This window comes from Clinocottus analis, unplaced genomic scaffold (assembly GCF_023055335.1).
Source record: "Clinocottus analis isolate CAN_PGR_092001 unplaced genomic scaffold, fCliAna1.0.p SCAF_17, whole genome shotgun sequence".
In the NCBI taxonomy this organism is placed as follows: domain Eukaryota; kingdom Metazoa; phylum Chordata; class Actinopteri; order Perciformes; family Cottidae; genus Clinocottus; species Clinocottus analis.
Genome location: NW_027175898.1, coordinates 5,643,310 through 5,659,196, shown reverse-complemented (window position 1 = coordinate 5,659,196; position 15,887 = coordinate 5,643,310). Strand labels below are relative to the sequence as shown.

At 44.0% G+C, this 15,887-nt stretch overlaps 1 protein-coding gene across 3 annotated transcripts in view; it reads left to right on the top strand.

Annotated features, from left to right (window-relative positions):
- The window catches only part of akt1 (v-akt murine thymoma viral oncogene homolog 1), a 30,701-nt gene extending 15,793 nt beyond the window's left edge, over positions 1 to 14,908 (top strand). For all 3 annotated transcript variants that reach the window (XM_068579995.1, XM_068579996.1, XM_068579997.1), the window contains 12 exons: positions 1,074 to 1,202; positions 2,849 to 2,960; positions 3,266 to 3,392; positions 3,958 to 4,089; positions 4,222 to 4,287; positions 4,860 to 4,928; positions 5,075 to 5,200; positions 6,915 to 7,043; positions 10,025 to 10,239; positions 10,426 to 10,513; positions 10,735 to 10,837; positions 12,986 to 14,908. In XM_068579995.1, coding sequence (XP_068436096.1) covers positions 1,074 to 1,202; positions 2,849 to 2,960; positions 3,266 to 3,392; positions 3,958 to 4,089; positions 4,222 to 4,287; positions 4,860 to 4,928; positions 5,075 to 5,200; positions 6,915 to 7,043; positions 10,025 to 10,239; positions 10,426 to 10,513; positions 10,735 to 10,837; positions 12,986 to 13,065 — 1,376 coding nt within the window. In that variant the 3' untranslated portion in view covers positions 13,066 to 14,908. The remainder of the gene's footprint in view (positions 1 to 1,073; positions 1,203 to 2,848; positions 2,961 to 3,265; positions 3,393 to 3,957; positions 4,090 to 4,221; positions 4,288 to 4,859; positions 4,929 to 5,074; positions 5,201 to 6,914; positions 7,044 to 10,024; positions 10,240 to 10,425; positions 10,514 to 10,734; positions 10,838 to 12,985) is intronic.
- The last annotated feature ends 979 nt before the right edge of the window (positions 14,909 to 15,887 follow it).

Here is a 15,887-nt window from a genome sequence, read left to right as displayed (position 1 = left end):
GGGTGTTACAAAGTGATTGATAGAAAAGAGGCAGATGAGTGGTTGCGGTTTATCAAACTATTAACTAAAATATGGGAACCCTAACTCCACCGATTCTTTAGCTATGCAACATTTGACAGATTGCACCAATCGTGTCATTTAAAGCAGTATTTGTTTGGGCTGATGACCGTAAATTTATAAATTAAAAAAATCTGTGTGACTGGAGTTGGAGCAAAGGGAGCTTACCAGACAACTGTAGCTTGTTTCACTTATTGTTTTTAGGCTTGCACAACAAGGCTACTTGAACCTCTACTAGCATAACACACCTAATTCTCCGGCTAAACTGTTGCCAGTCAAGTTGCATTGTGGGTAATGTAGGTGCCAGGCTTCAACGGGGAAGAATAATGGGTGGAATTTAAAAAAAGGACATCTTTGGTTTTGCTGATTTTGATACGACTTGTTTTAAACGGTCCATCTTGAAAACAACAGTGTTCGAGGAGTGCAATGATAAATTGACGGAGTACGCTTGAATATACACCGTAAGTTGATTTTCAGCTTTACTTTGTCTAAGTCGAACTGAGAGCCTGAATGTAACTTGCCAGTTTATGGAAAGGGTAGCAAGACAGAAAGCGTTTGAACCATTTGAACATTCACTTAGAGTCTACACATTGCAAGTGACTGCTGCAAAGGGGACAGACAGGGCGGGGGAGAGGGTCCTGACTCTACTAAAACCACCATTTGTCCTGCAGCTGACCTACACTAAAAGAGAGATGGGGACACGGTGGTCATTTTAGGGCGCACTACTGAACAGCATAGTAATTAGATTGCGGGAAATGGGTTGCACCTCTGGGAATTAAAACATAGAGAGAAAGGACAACACTGTTTTGTCATTAATCATGAAACCACAATGTAAACAAAATGGTTGCGCATTATTGAGCAATTTTTGGAATGTGAAAGCATTTGATGTTTCTCATTTAATGTTTTTCTGTGAGCAGAAACACTCTGAAAATCTCTCTTGCTTTGTCACAAGTTGTTTTTGTCTCGTCTCTTATACAGTAACTCACCAGTGTGTTTCAATCTTTTTCTCATATCAGGTGAATACATCAAAACCTGGAGGCCAAGGTATTTTCTCCTGAAGAGTGATGGTACATTCATTGGCTACAAAGAGCGACCGCAAGATGTTGACCAGCTGGAAACCCCCTTAAATAACTTCTCTGTCGCACGTGAGTATCTACTTCAGAGAAACCATTGCATTTTTCCCCTGATGTCTCTTGCAGCTTGTCTTACCATATTTTTTTCTTCTGCCCTTTGTTTCTACTTGTATTATTGTAACAGATATGTTCACATACTTGTTTTGGTTTTACATGTATCTGAATTCTCTATCCACCCTAAAAAAGGGATTATTCACAGGGAAAAAACAGCTTATCAAAGCATACCCAAGTGCCTGTGAGGTCAAAGTATGAAGAGGAGGCCTCTAATATTATCAGCTATACATTTATCATTGTATGTCACTGGTTCTGAGTAGAGACATTAGCAAAATGTCTGTAGTCTCATTGCAACGGCTTCACTGCTAGTTTCTTTCAACAAGGGCAGTGCTCCAGGGCAAAGCCAGCTTTGTAACTGAACATGCATGCAAGAAGTCTGGCTCCTTGTGTTAATATATCAGATGCCGTTCCTCTTCTCTGTGTGCGCCCCCACCCTCAACTCTCAGTTTTTATACTGTGACAGAAAATAACAACAACAAAATGAAATGCCCAGAGCAGCCCAGCCCACTCCATCTTCATATCAGAGAAAGTTGCTGTGATAAGCTGTGCAGATGACTGAACACAGCAATTAGACAGCATACTGTTTGTTTAACAAAATGTTTCCTCTCCGACGCTCTTGAGTTATCGTGGCTATTAGCTGCCTGATTTCAAGTATTTATCTGGGCGCCGCTCTGAGGCTCTGTCTCCATCAGCGGCGTTGGTTTTTGTCACCACTGCGACCCCACCACGGAGGACACATGGTGCGCTGCTGCTGACGGGGCTGCTGCAGCTGGATTACATATTCAGCCTGATGGAGCCATGTTGGATCTCAGTGGTGGTCCACTCCCCTGTCCTCCATCTATCAGACAGAGGCCATTTTGTGTCACGTTCTGACATATTTGCTGACATGTTTCATTTGGGAACAGATGTTGATTTGAAGGAGGTGCAGATGGGAATCTCTGCTTTCTAAATTCAGTTATTAGACATTCTTGAGTAATTGTTTTTGCAAACTGCTTACAAGACAATTATTTGCTGCAAAAGTGTGAGAATTGAGCGTAACGGAGGGAAAGGATGTGATGATGTGCTTCATAAGAATGAGTCAAATTGATCTCTGCAATATGACATGGTCTCTGTTCACTCTCAATGTCTTTGTGTTTGGAGAAAACAAATACTCTGAAGACGTTGCCTTGGGTTCTGGGATATTATATAGGGCTTCTCTCGCTATAATGTGACGTTTTACATTCAAAACACTCCATGTATTTATAAATCTTTGCAAACAATTTAATTGCTTATATTAGAATGTGTATTAATTGATCCATTTATTCATTCATTCGAGGGAGTTTGGAATATTTAGAGTATTACATCAAATCCCAAATTATGATCCAAACGTATAGTAGCAAAGTTTTAATGGGGCTGACAAGTTAAAGATTGGAGTTGTTTTCCTCCACCAAAGTGCACCTGTTCGTTTCCAAATTGGCCGACAGTGTCTGTTCGGGTGGCGATAAAGATAAATGGCTATAACTGTGGGTCTGTCTCTCCCCTCTGCTCCCCTACACACTGGCCCTTCTCGCCATCTCCTTCCCCTCCCGCCTTCTCTCCCTCCTTTCCTCCGTGGCTGTGGTCAGAGTGCCAGCTGATGAAGACGGAACGGCCCAAGCCCAACACATTTATCATCCGCTGCCTGCAGTGGACCACTGTCATCGAGCGCACCTTCCACGTGGAGACCCCCGAGGAGAGGCAAGCAAGAAGCGCACACTTCTCAGCTCACAGAGCAGTAAAACACAAATCATTCATATGCATATAATTTGCCCCTGTTGCTAGAAAGCAGTTTAACAGCTCTGTTTTTCTAACATGTAGAAGCACTCACAAACATACACATTTAATCTTGTTATGCGCTTGCGTAAGGTCCACTAGCTACTGGCAGAACTCACACTTGAAATTGCCTTCCTGTTGATAAGAAGACAATTACATGATTGGGCTGCTGGGCTTGCATGATGGTAAATGGGCTGATGTAATCTCTCTGCTGCCTGTCCCTCCCTCAGGGAAGAATGGACTAAAGTCATCCAAGCCGTGGCTGAAGGCCTGCAGAAACAAGAGGAGGAGATGATGGACTCCTCTCCAGACCCCATGGACATGGAGGTCTACCTGACCAAACCCAGGCAGAAAGTGGTATGGTCACTTTCCTGCTTTGTATCTGCTCGTCTCTGCTGTCCACGCATTGACAAACCTCAGTGGCCATTACCATAGATGTTTAAGTCACCACACCTATATTCTACCTGACCCTGACCCTGGTCCCCCAAGTTGACCATTGCAATGCTTTCCCACCCAGCTCTGCCTTATTTGCACTTGCTCAACTTAAGCCCACTTTCCTTCGCTTCTCCAAAGCTACTTTTCCAACATCAGCCGTGGGTGGCTTAGCACCAGATAGTGTGTCCACCAGGTTTCACAACCCCCACATGTGTCATGACATCAAGGTCCAAGGCCACCGGATTGGATGTCGCTCACATAACCATTTTCAACATTCTCCTTAGTGCTGGGGTCAGAGGTTAACGTAGACACAACTCCATATAGGCCAAACTATTAGAGGAGTGGAAATTGAATGATGGGTGAAATAGTGCTTTAAATGCTTCTGTGTTGTCGTCTGTGGGAATGTGTGCCCTGGCTAGTTAGAGCATGCGTTTGTTAATGCTTCTGTTTGTAACCAGATTCCACTTTCTTTCCCCTGGCTCTCCAGACTATGCATGACTTTGAATACCTCAAACTCCTGGGAAAAGGCACTTTTGGCAAAGTTATCCTGGTAAAGGAGAAGGCCACAGGACGCTACTACGCCATGAAGATCCTAAAGAAGGAGGTGATCGTAGCAAAAGTGAGTGGATGCCAATGAGCAAGTAAATCGGGAGGGGGAGACACTAAAGGGAGGGCAGTGGAGCAATGACTGATACCTAAATGGGTAGCCATTATGAGAGTTGCACAAACACTCTTTGTGTTTTTTTTTCAGGATGAAGTGGCGCACACACTCACAGAGAACAGAGTCCTCCAGAATTCAAAGCATCCGTTCTTGACGGTAAGGAGCCCCTCCATATACCTAAACCAAACCTTATTTTAACTCACAGAGATCCTCTGGAGCCTCTTCAATCCAACACGGCAGCATCCATTCAGAAAAAAAGGCGCAGTTTTAGCAGGAATGTTTTGAAGAGCTGCTCTTACAAAGGCAGCAGTCGAGCCGGGCCTTTTATAGCAACACTGGATGTTTCTTCTTTTTTTATTTTATCCGTTAACTTTTTCTCTGTAAGTCTGAGGTGGGTTGTAGTGAAAAGCTCCCCCAAAATGTTAGTTCTAAGTGGTGGGTGGAGGCAACACATAATGTGATGTGCTCAGTGCAATGAATGGGACCAATGTTTGCCACACAGCAGTTGTTGAAAAGGCTCAATACACTGACTGGATACACTTGGCTGCAGTTTAAGTTATCTTTCACTTGACATTTGTGTTTAAAAAATGTAACTGAACGTTCAGAGCTGCAACGTGCATTGTGATGTTTGATGTAACAATCGTCTGGTTTTAAATGTCAGCTTCCTCTTGAATTCACTGGAAACATCATCAAGTTCTGCTTTGAGCGTTGTCGTTCTTTTTCTGCAGGGACTGAAATACTCCTTCCAGACACATGACCGATTGTGCTTTGTCATGGAGTATGCAAACGGTGGTGAGGTAAACCATTTTAACAATCACAAAATCTGCACCTGAAGGTGAACCGGAATACTGTTGAACAGTGTGACTGTTACTATTCTCAGTGTACTAAACAACTTCCTCTTCCTCTGCCTTCTCACTGTCCATTTTCCCCTGATTCCCCTCAGCTTTTCTTCCATCTATCAAGGGACCGTGTATTCTCAGAGGAGCGGGCACGGTTCTACGGTGCAGAGATAGTGTCAGCGCTGGACTACCTGCATGCTGAAAGAAACGTGGTCTATCGAGATCTAAAGGTAGATGTCATCCTCGTGGTCAGCCTGCCTTCTGTCTTTCTATTTCCCCCCTTTCTCTTCCTTCCCCCTTTTTCAAGATATAAATAGGGTTTTCCTCCATCGAGAGCAGTGACAGTGGCCAGGGTTTATTGATCTGCCTCCCCCAGATCAGTCTCCAGACCTCACTGCAGCTGGAGGGAGGCTCGGTCCATACGCTTACTGCAGCTCGCCAGAAATAACCACCAGTCCTGTTTGAACACATTGCCACCGCCTCCTGTTATAGCATGCGCACAGTGTTCTTGGAGAGGGATTTTTGGGTACTTTATGCGTAATTGATGGCATTTTATATACTGGCAGTACAGCACTATTAAATAACAAATAGATAATGTCCGTCATCATCAAGTAAAGATGCTGCAAGCTGCTGTTTTTTTAATTTATATATCTGTTTTTAAAAGCGACACAAAAGTCTAAAGACTGGATCAGAGATGGATTGAATTTAGAAGGACTGTGGGTATCGGTGTTGAAGTGGACACATCTAGCCCCACTACTTCCAGCTGATAAAACTGTAGCAGCCAGGTCAGCACAGCACTCTCTCTCTCCCTCCCTCCATCTCCCTTGGGTTTATGAGGCAGGCTCCCAGCCTGCTTGGGTTCTCCTGAAAATGCGAGGGTAGCAGGATTGGAGGATGTGCTGACTCTGGCCGGCGCTGCTGGCCACGTGTGAGCTACAGCTGCCAGGTGACTTTAACTGAGAGCGAGACAGAGAGAGACAGAGAGGGTGGGAGGACACAATATTAACTCATGACGCTGCATGATGCACAATAAGTCAATTTACTTGATCACAAACAATATAAGGTATGTTGCCATTAACCTGTGTTTATAGGAATTTTCAACTTTTGTATTTAAGTTTTTTTATTTTTGGCTGTGGTGGGAAAGAGAAGATGCAATAAAGGCTCATAGTAACTTGTTTTTCAAGTAGATCTTTGTCATTAGGATTCCTCCAGTTTATTCTACTTTATAAAAGGCATTCGTGGCACACTACCACTCATCAGTATATGTCTGTGCTCCACTCGACAGCCCATACAAAAATGGATATAAGGAACTTTGAATCAGCATTGTGGTAACCTTTGATATCAGTTCAAGATAGTGGGGCCCTTTTAACATCTCACCTCTTTCTATCACCATAGCAGCAGATGGAAACACCACACTGTGCACATGACTCATTCATTCATTCAAACAAAAAGATCGGTAACATAATTAATAATACTTTAATTGTATAAAGCGCTTTCTAAATACTCAAAGACGCTTTACATAGGGCAGAGAGAAACGGAGCAGAACAAAACAAAAAATAGAAAGACAAAGAAACTGAACATTTTTGGTACAAAAGACAACTGGAGAAGCTGTGCGGTATGAGTCATGTAGTAGAGGGTATGGTGCAAGTTCATGTTAACATAAATGATAACATGAGCGCTAAGCAGTGATGAAATGTCATCACAGTTGGCGTTATCTTTGCATCAAGAACTCATCACTGATTGAGATTTTACTTTTGCCAAAATTTCTGAAATTCACTTGCTCAATAATTTAGTGGAACCATAAGTAACACAGACACACATCGTTTTGTACTTTTTAATAACATTAATATTCCCGTCACCTCCCTCCGTGCTTGTTAACTCTTCTTAACAGTGATTTAGTGATGAGTCCTTTTACGATGATGCTAACATCTGTTTCCCCTTCAGCTGGAAAACCTTATGCTGGACAAAGACGGACACATAAAGATCACAGATTTTGGCCTGTGTAAGGAAGGGATCACAGACGGCGCAACCATGAAAACGTTCTGTGGGACGCCAGAGTACCTCGCACCTGAGGTAACCATGACAGTGATTCAGTCTCCCTGGAATATTGACTTCACCCTTTCATGCAACAAAGCAATGTTTATGTTTGTACATCAGATGGAGAACAAATTAAAGGAAAAACAAACATGAAGTCACCTTTCAGGTCACTTTAGAGAACAAAACGTCAAAGTCTATGAATCCCCGTGGTGGGATGAAAACTATTCTTTGATGGTTAGACTGAGTATGACGCTGCCTTAAATGGGATGTTGAGTGGGTTGAGATCAAATCATTCAGTGATCATTTGCGTCCTTCAAGGAAGCCTGTGCATTCAATACGTTTCAGTCCTTACCTGGCCAACGACCTGAGATCATTTTGATTAGATGCCGGACAAAAATGCAACGTGTGTTGTTGCGTATCACTGGATGAAAAGCATGGGGAAGAAAGGGCAGCTGTCCCAAAATGCCTTTCTAATCTCCAGCTGAAGTCTGTGAGTTAATGAGTGTGCCGTGTGCCCAGGGCAGGGCAGCCTGCTCTCATATTTGCTGTACGAGGAGGGGTGTGGCTACTCCCTATTCCGTGCAGGTATGACAAGTGTTGGAGTGGGCTGTGTAACCCGATATCGCATTGTGAGTGTTGGCTGCGTGTGTGAGTAAGTACATAAGTGTTTGCGCTAGACCCTCGCCTGTTGCCGTAAAAATGTTTTCCGGGAGAAGGGTGTCCATGTTGACACAGTTGCCGTATCGTTGTTTTTAGCCTTCATTTGGAATTTTCTGGTTGGCGGAGCCGGAGGGTCGATTGGCTGGCAGCGCGTCTGGAAACGTGAGCTTCCGTCCTGAGAAAAAAAAAAAAAAAAAATTCACATTGGCTACAGCTGCTGTGTGTCACCAAGGGGGGCCACAGCACCACTGCTGCCCTGGATGCCTCGCCTGACCCGGGCAGAGCCAGAGCTATGCCACAATGCTTCAGGCGGCCTCATAGGAACACATACCTGTTACTTTCATCTGTCAGACTGAACCTGCCTCCAACCATCAGCACTGAGCCATCGAGGCAAACGGCTGGGCAGCGCGTGTGATTGTGTCCTCGCTCACGTCTGGTCACATGTCAAATAAAAATGTTTATTTTCTCTACTTCTATGAACCTCAGTTCCCCAATGTTCCATCCTAAACTCTGTCCAGCCCTCGTCGCTCCTCCACAGGGTAGCACAGTCCGCGGCGGCGCAGGCAGCGCAGAGCGGGGATACATCAGGGGGCGTTACCATGGCAACAGGGTCGCCGGAGAGTGTCTCTGTGGAGCGCGGGGCGGGCAGTGTTACAGGTTGTTCTGCAGTAAACAATGACCTTGTTGTGTGTGCTGCACAGGAATGCTGTAACGTCTGGGAATATTCCACCCAGAGCAGGGGGGAGTGAGAGGGAGGAGAGACTCAATCCACCGGACCAGTTTGTCTCTGGAGTAAAGAGTGGTACAAATTCACTTTGTCACTTTTATTAAGTAGTTACAAGAGGAGAAAATGTTATTGGCTTTTAGGGAATATCCACAAAGAAAAATGCGGACAGGTTTAATCTCGCCACTGAAACTGATCTGGATTCACAATCGTGGAAGATTAATGGCTGTCAGCGAGGAACTTTGTGAGCATAAAAAGTGCAGAATACAGAGGAGGGCTTCAGAGCAGCAGCAGCAAGTGTTGGGGCTTTTATCCGCTCTCTCCTCCCCCTGTCTGTGCTCCTTTGGGGCAGTGTAACAGTATTAGATTGGGGCTGGGGCCCAAGCAGGCAGGCAGGCAGTCCTGGTTACGTATATGAGGGATGAGCTTGGCTCCTGCGCTCCTGGCAGCTTCACAGCTGTGGCGCTCTTCTACATATATGGGGCAGCTGCGGGCCCAGCTGTCGCACGGTGTGAATCACACGACAGCGGCGCTGGAAATAGAGACGGCCCAGTAATCCTAGCCTCACACCGGCTTCACGTTACTCCCCCTGCCCTCCCAATCCTCTTCGACGCTCACCGCAGCGCCAGGCGGAGTGCCCACTGCCACACGCGCGGCTGCGTGCACATGCACACACACACGCAGTAGTTTTGTTCCTTTTACGGACACATCCGTCCATCTGTTTTCCGGGACCCTCTCTCCTGGCCTGTGCACTGTTGTGTCCATATCTAATTCTATTAATCCGCCCACGTCTTTTTACCGAAGTTTCTATTCTTGGGTCTGAATTGCCCAGCATCACGCTGCTCGAGGTTTAAGAGAACAGACTGTTCTCCTTGTCTTGATTTCACCTTCAACATCCGCCTGGCGAGGTATAATCCAGTACATGTCCCCGGAGACCTTGGAACAACTCCGCTCAGCAGCACATTAGTCATGCAACAGGTTGCGCTGTTCAGTGAGCACAACACTGGCGGATTTTGTCTCATTAAGAACTGTCGAGAAAAGTCATCCTATGGAAAATATAAGACGACAATATTTCCCCCTCTCTGGCCGGACTGGTTGTGCTCATTGAGCGGTTTGTTTGGAGGACTGGTCTGTGTTTGTTGCTCCACATTTGCTTATTTAAGCGACCCACACCTCTGCTGTTTGTTGATCTGTATGTGTGTGTTTGTGTGGAAGGTCCTGTGGTGATTAAATATGCAGGGCTCCAGGGGAAACTCTACCCATGCTCCTAATGTGAGATGTGAGTCAGGGCTGGCTGAGGCCGCTGCCTCAAAAGACCAGGCCAGAGGGGAGAGCAGGTGATTTTGGTGGGGGAGGGGCGATGGGGGGACAGTTGCTTTAGGGTTGGTATAAGCCTAAAGAGCTGCTGTCTTCACAGCCTTCTGATATCCAAACGCAACCTTATTGGTCGAACCCTAAACTGTCACCGAAAAGTCATCGCAACTAGACTTTTTCTTTAGCTTGTTGTACAAATATTCTGTGAAAAAGAACATAATCCCTACGTGCTATAACCCCTCTCCAAGTAGTTAAAATGGCTCATGAGCATCCCAACAGCTGCATTAAATAAACTTTTACACCCCTCTTCATCCCCAAGGTGCTAGAAGACAACGACTACGGCCGTGCTGTGGACTGGTGGGGTCTGGGGGTGGTGATGTACGAGATGATGTGCGGCAGACTGCCTTTCTACAACCAGGACCACGAGAAGCTGTTCGAGCTCATCCTCATGGAAGACATCCGCTTTCCTCGGACTCTCGGCCCCGAGGCACGCTCGCTGCTGTCTGGCCTTCTTAAGAAGGAACCCATGCAGAGGTCAGGCGCCTCTACTGCAGCTAGTACATCCAATTGTTTACGATTCAAAAAGTGTATTACTAACATGAGTTTTCAGCTTTTCTTATGATAAAATAGATGGAAAAGTGAAAAGAACTGTTTTCAAAGCAGCAATGAAGATGATCAGTGACGTACATCCTTATTTGGCCTTTTGTACTTGTCTTGCAGGTTAGGTGGAGGTCCAGACGATGCCAAGGAAATCATGCAGCACAAGTTCTTCGCAGGAATCGAATGGCAAGACGTGTATGAGAAGAAGGTCAGTCGCTTTGGTTCAACTTCATTTTCTTGAAATTGTCATCACTGAAAGGACATAAAGCTCAGAAAAACATCCCTTCCCCTAGGGATCAATAAAGTTGTGTCACTTCAAGTGCCACCATTGAGAAAAGACGTAGACTGCCGTCAAGAGGACAACCGTTACCAAACTGACTGACGCCCCTGATGTGCCGATATATTTGTATCTCTTCTCCTCTCCAACAGCTGGTCCCGCCGTTTAAGCCCCAAGTTACCTCGGAGACGGACACTCGATATTTTGACGAGGAGTTCACAGCACAGACCATCACTATTACGCCTCCCGGACAAGGTACCACCAAACCGTGCGCTCCCACACATTCAGCACACTTAATACACACAGTCGAATCATCAGACGTTCCTTATTGTGTGACAGTAAGGCAGATGTGACCTGAGCACAGAGCAAAAGAAGAAGAATTGCAAACCAACTTGTGTAATAAATGTCCCTCCACCTCCTGTGAGACTTTATTAAGAATGAAGAATTACACTTTCAATTCACTCGAGACAAAAGCAGACTTTTTTTTTTACCGCCTTGGGTTACTACATTACTAACCGTTAAAAAAGGGGTTCCTGACTCTGTGTCCCTGAACGTGAGTAAAGAAAACAGAGCAGAGAATTGAGAGGAGTCTCCCCTCTCCTGGAGAGTTGGTGTCATTATACAGAGTGTCGTGTCTCACCAAGTCACCTAATGCATGTGAATTACAGCCAGTCTGTAAAAGCAGAGATGACCAGTATAAGAAAAATAGTTACACTGATATAGACTAAATTAAGTAAACTAATAAAAGCGTGGATATGATGGCTAGGCAGGTGCAGCATTAACGGTTAATTTCAGAAAATTATACCACTACTTGTCTTGCTTTTAAGATTAGGAAAAGTCAACGTCTTACTACATTACGATAAGCGACATTTAAGACGATAACTAGTCTGATGTCACAATGCAACATTTGAACTCCCAGCTATAAGAATAATTAGATTAGTGTGTACTTGAGTAAGTTACCAGAGTAGGCGATGTAGATCAAATCCACAGTCACACTATTGGTATATTGTTAAACAGCCAACACACCAAATATGTGTCTGTTATGTAAGTGTATCTTGTATATTTAACTGTGTGTAGCCGTGATGGATGTACCTCAAACTCACCTCGGGGCGGCTCGTCGTGGAGCTCTGCCTCCGGCACTGGTGGCCCGATCAGCGAGAATTGAATTGAAATAAAGGGCTACGGATGCGCTGACTTGTTTAAACTTTATCCATCAATATTTATTTCAACAAAAGATAGAAAAGGATGTACCAGTTACAAATGCAACTTTAAAAATACTTAGAAGGAAAACTGAGAATTTAGGAGAATAGAGGCTCTACTGAAAGTGCGGAGAAAGTAAAGAACTCAACTACACTGAAGTATCACTACAACGCTTCACCTAACACGGCAAAAACACATCTGAATAAACTCTTGACTCCACTTCCCACACTCTACTGCCTCGCCCAAGTTCCCAGTTTAATATTTTTATCAAAAAATCACACGAAGGTACAAAGTATTAATGAACACCAGACATCCTGATTGCACATTTGAACTTAATACAGACGTGCGATTACAATTCTTCATTTATAATACATTTAGCCAAGCATTGATTATATGGTGCAAGCGTCACCTAAATAAATTATACTCTATGCAAGGTGGATAAAAGATCTCTAATAAACACCTTTAAGCCCAACACCTGAGCATCACTATGTCATATTGAAATAAACACATACGTAACCATCTGCTTCGTTTGCTTATCTTAATTTAGCAATTCCAAGATAAAACTATCTAGCCACGCAGGCATATTTGACATCCTGCCAGCTTTCACACAGGAACTACAGCGGGCTTGACCTAGCTGTCCCCCTGGAACTAACGAAGAGTTGACCGAACAGTCATATGCCATCTATAGCCCCCTCCCCTAAGGGTGTCCTGCTTTCTTGGTGCCTGGGCACTTTGCCTTTTTCTATGTAAGGTTTTTAGCTGACTTTTTCCAAAGAAGGTATTTAGTCTTCCTCTATCTGAAAAAAAGTTACGTTTTGTATGTTAAAGCTGCAATGAACGATCAGGGTCTCTTGTTGATAAGACATTCACATAATAATCACTGCAGGTTGTCCTACAACCTCTCTTTCGATCAATGGCAACCTCCTAAAGGAATGTTCCATTCAGATAAACCTTCCTATAACTTACCCTATATCTGTGCTAACCTGTACCGCTATCTCTCGCTATAAAAATAGTATGCAACTTTGCTCACAATGGTGTAACTCATATTAATACACACGCATATTAAAGGGGGAGATGCAAAGGAATAAGTGGGGTGGCAAAATCTCAGTTTGACAGTAACTGATGTATATTGTCTCACAGTATGTGTTGTAATATCACCCACGATAAACGATGAATAAGCAGTTGTTTGTCCTCTATCCTCAGAGGACAGTATGGAGTCATTCGACAGCGAGCGAAGGCCCCACTTCCCCCAGTTCTCCTACTCTGCCAGTGGGACGGCCTAAAGGACTCTCATGGATTCCCTCGGTCCCACATCTCCCCTCACCCCACCCGACTGCACTCTCAAAAGACCGGGGCCACAGCCCCATCCTCCCTGCATTGTCTGCAGATGTCGTTGGTGGATGTAACATTTTCAATCTGCAAGTTGTGTTTTCCAGGAAGGAGGAAATTCAAGACAAAACAAAGATACCTGTGGTTGTTCTGTGAGGCCTTTGAAGACTGACCACGGAGAGAGTTAACACGACCTGCATCTCCTAGTTGTTATGTTGTATACTGAGCAGGCATCCATACACCATAATGAATGGGGACATGTAGTTATGTTATGCACAAATTAGGCCACTGATGTTAATTTTGTATTGAAAATATACAAGCGAATATGAACCAACCATTTCAAATAGAAATATGAATACTGTGGACCAAAAAGATCATTTGAGCAGAGTGTTGTTTGTTGAGTGGATAATAAATCCATGTTTTCTTCTCTCAGACTTCTGAACAATTCAAATACCATTCAGACTTTGAGACATTTTTGGCTTTTAAAGTGAATGTACCGTGTCAAATAAAGTCAATCATTCTGCATACTTCCGTGTTGCAACACATGGCTGATTCTGCTCAGACTGAAACACCATCTTCTGGAGGGGATTTTTATCACTTTTCTACTACCCTGATGCAAAACTGTCTGTTGTTTTTGTCATGCTACACCACAATGAGTCTGATCAATTGTGCAATACGGTCTGATGTGAGGAATGGTGGACGCGCAAAAAAAAAAAGCAAAGTGATTAGTCATTAAGGTAAAAGTTGTCCTACAATGGATTCCTCTTGACTGGTTTCACACCAGTCACTGAGAGAAACCCAGATTCTGGTTCAGGATAACAAATAGCTCCTCCAGCCCCTTGAAGTAAGTGCTTATAGTTCCTGATGCCTTCCTATCTTGACGCTGTGCTGCAGACTCCTCCTGGTTTCCTTCTGATCAGCGATCATTCATGGCTGACCCATCAGAAACTCTTCTCTCCTCTGGACTTTTCCTCCATGTACAGTACAGTATTGGGTGTTTTCCACCCAGTGCATTCACTGCAGCCTCAATGAGGTCACTTTAACATAATAGACTTCTTTAGAAATACTTTGCTAACAAACTGGGCTTCAGGGGAAACGCACACAGTCATCTTTGATTTGCTTCTTTAGCGCCCTTTAGTCCCTTCACAAGTTTCTGAGTTATTTATATGAGACCAGCATTGACTAAATCGAGTTTTACTGTGCCAATGATATGCACTTTGCTGCCCCGAAATGATTGTATTTGGAATCTTATTTGTTTACTTTATGGTTGGTAAAAGACTAAATTAGCTTCTTTTTTAAGTTCAAATGTTGTGGATACAAATAAAACAAGAATTGCTTGTGTGAATGATTACTCCCCTTTTTTTTTTTTTTTTTTTTTTTTTTTTATAGAGACAGCTGAGGCTAAACTGAGATGCTTGGGAACTGAAAGTCCTGTTTCAAAGTGTTTAAGAAGTCTCCAAAAGCGCTTTAGTGATTTCTTTTTTTTTTTGGAAGATGACAAATTTTTCAAAATTGCATCATACGTTATTGAATGTAATGGTTTTTATGATGTTTTCACTTCAATCATTTGCAAACCTTTTTGTTCAGTTTCTGATTGTTACTTATTCCTATGCACGCTCACCCTTTTGCTGTCACCTTCTGAAAATAGGGAAATTCATTTTTATATTTTTGTTTTTTTATTTCAACTTCTTTTGTACCTGCCCTCCCATATTCCTGAGACTGAGGACACCAGCTTTAGTAAACAAATAATATAAACTTTGTACACAGTTTTTACTTGTTGCTTTCAAATTCATGAAATAAAAGGTCTTAACAAAAAGCTGTATAGACTCTTAGACTTTTATTGTGAAGTATTTTAGTTTTGACCTTGAAGACAAATTAATTCAAGAGCCCAGAACTCAATACATAAATTGACTAAATAAATCCATTGTGGAATACTGATTGTGTCTAGACATTCCCACAGCTAATTAACATATTATAATGTTGAGTTTTTAAGAAAAGAACTTTTCATGGTTTTCCATCTTGCATAGTTCTTCCCGAATGTTCTATTTCCACCTGATCATGTTTTTTTTATTCCATGTTTCTTTATCTTTGCACTTTTCATAAAAGGGAACTTCAGTTTCATTAACATAGGAATTAATATGGCGACGTCTGACCTCCGAGGTCCTTTAAGTCAGCGGGCTGGACCTTCACTCTGCCTGTAAATAGGAGTTGTGTTGTCATCTCAACCTCCCTGTGATTGCACCCAACAGATAAAACAAAGCTAAGTGTGTGAGACAAATGTTCCTGCACATGGCGGCTCTGGCTGTGTCTTGGCCGCGTTCTCTGCCTCTGCAGGACCGCTCGGGTCCACGTCTGGGGCTCTGCAGCTGGTCTGAGATGGGAGAGGTGCTCCCCCCGAGGCCCCGGGGCAGATGGTACAGTCTCTGGAGCAGATGTTGACAGCCAGGGCTCACAGTCTGTCTTCTGGCCAGCTGTAATACACAGCGCCACACAGCGAGATCGAGGCCTGGCCCAGTGTGGCGCTCACCTGACAACCATCCCTCACCTGACTCGAGCTGCACAGCCCAAAACAGAGCGCAGAGCTGGGGCTGCGGCTCCGCCACAGGCCTCCCCCGGGGGATGTAGTGTTGTGCTGCATGAGGAAAGTGTCACTCACGCAGCCTGCAAGCCAGAACTCCTCTCTTCTTTGTGCTAGAGACAAAAACGCTTCCTCTTATATGTCATAACATGGAACCAGTGGAGGCTGGCATTGATGTACACTAAAGGTGTACTATGA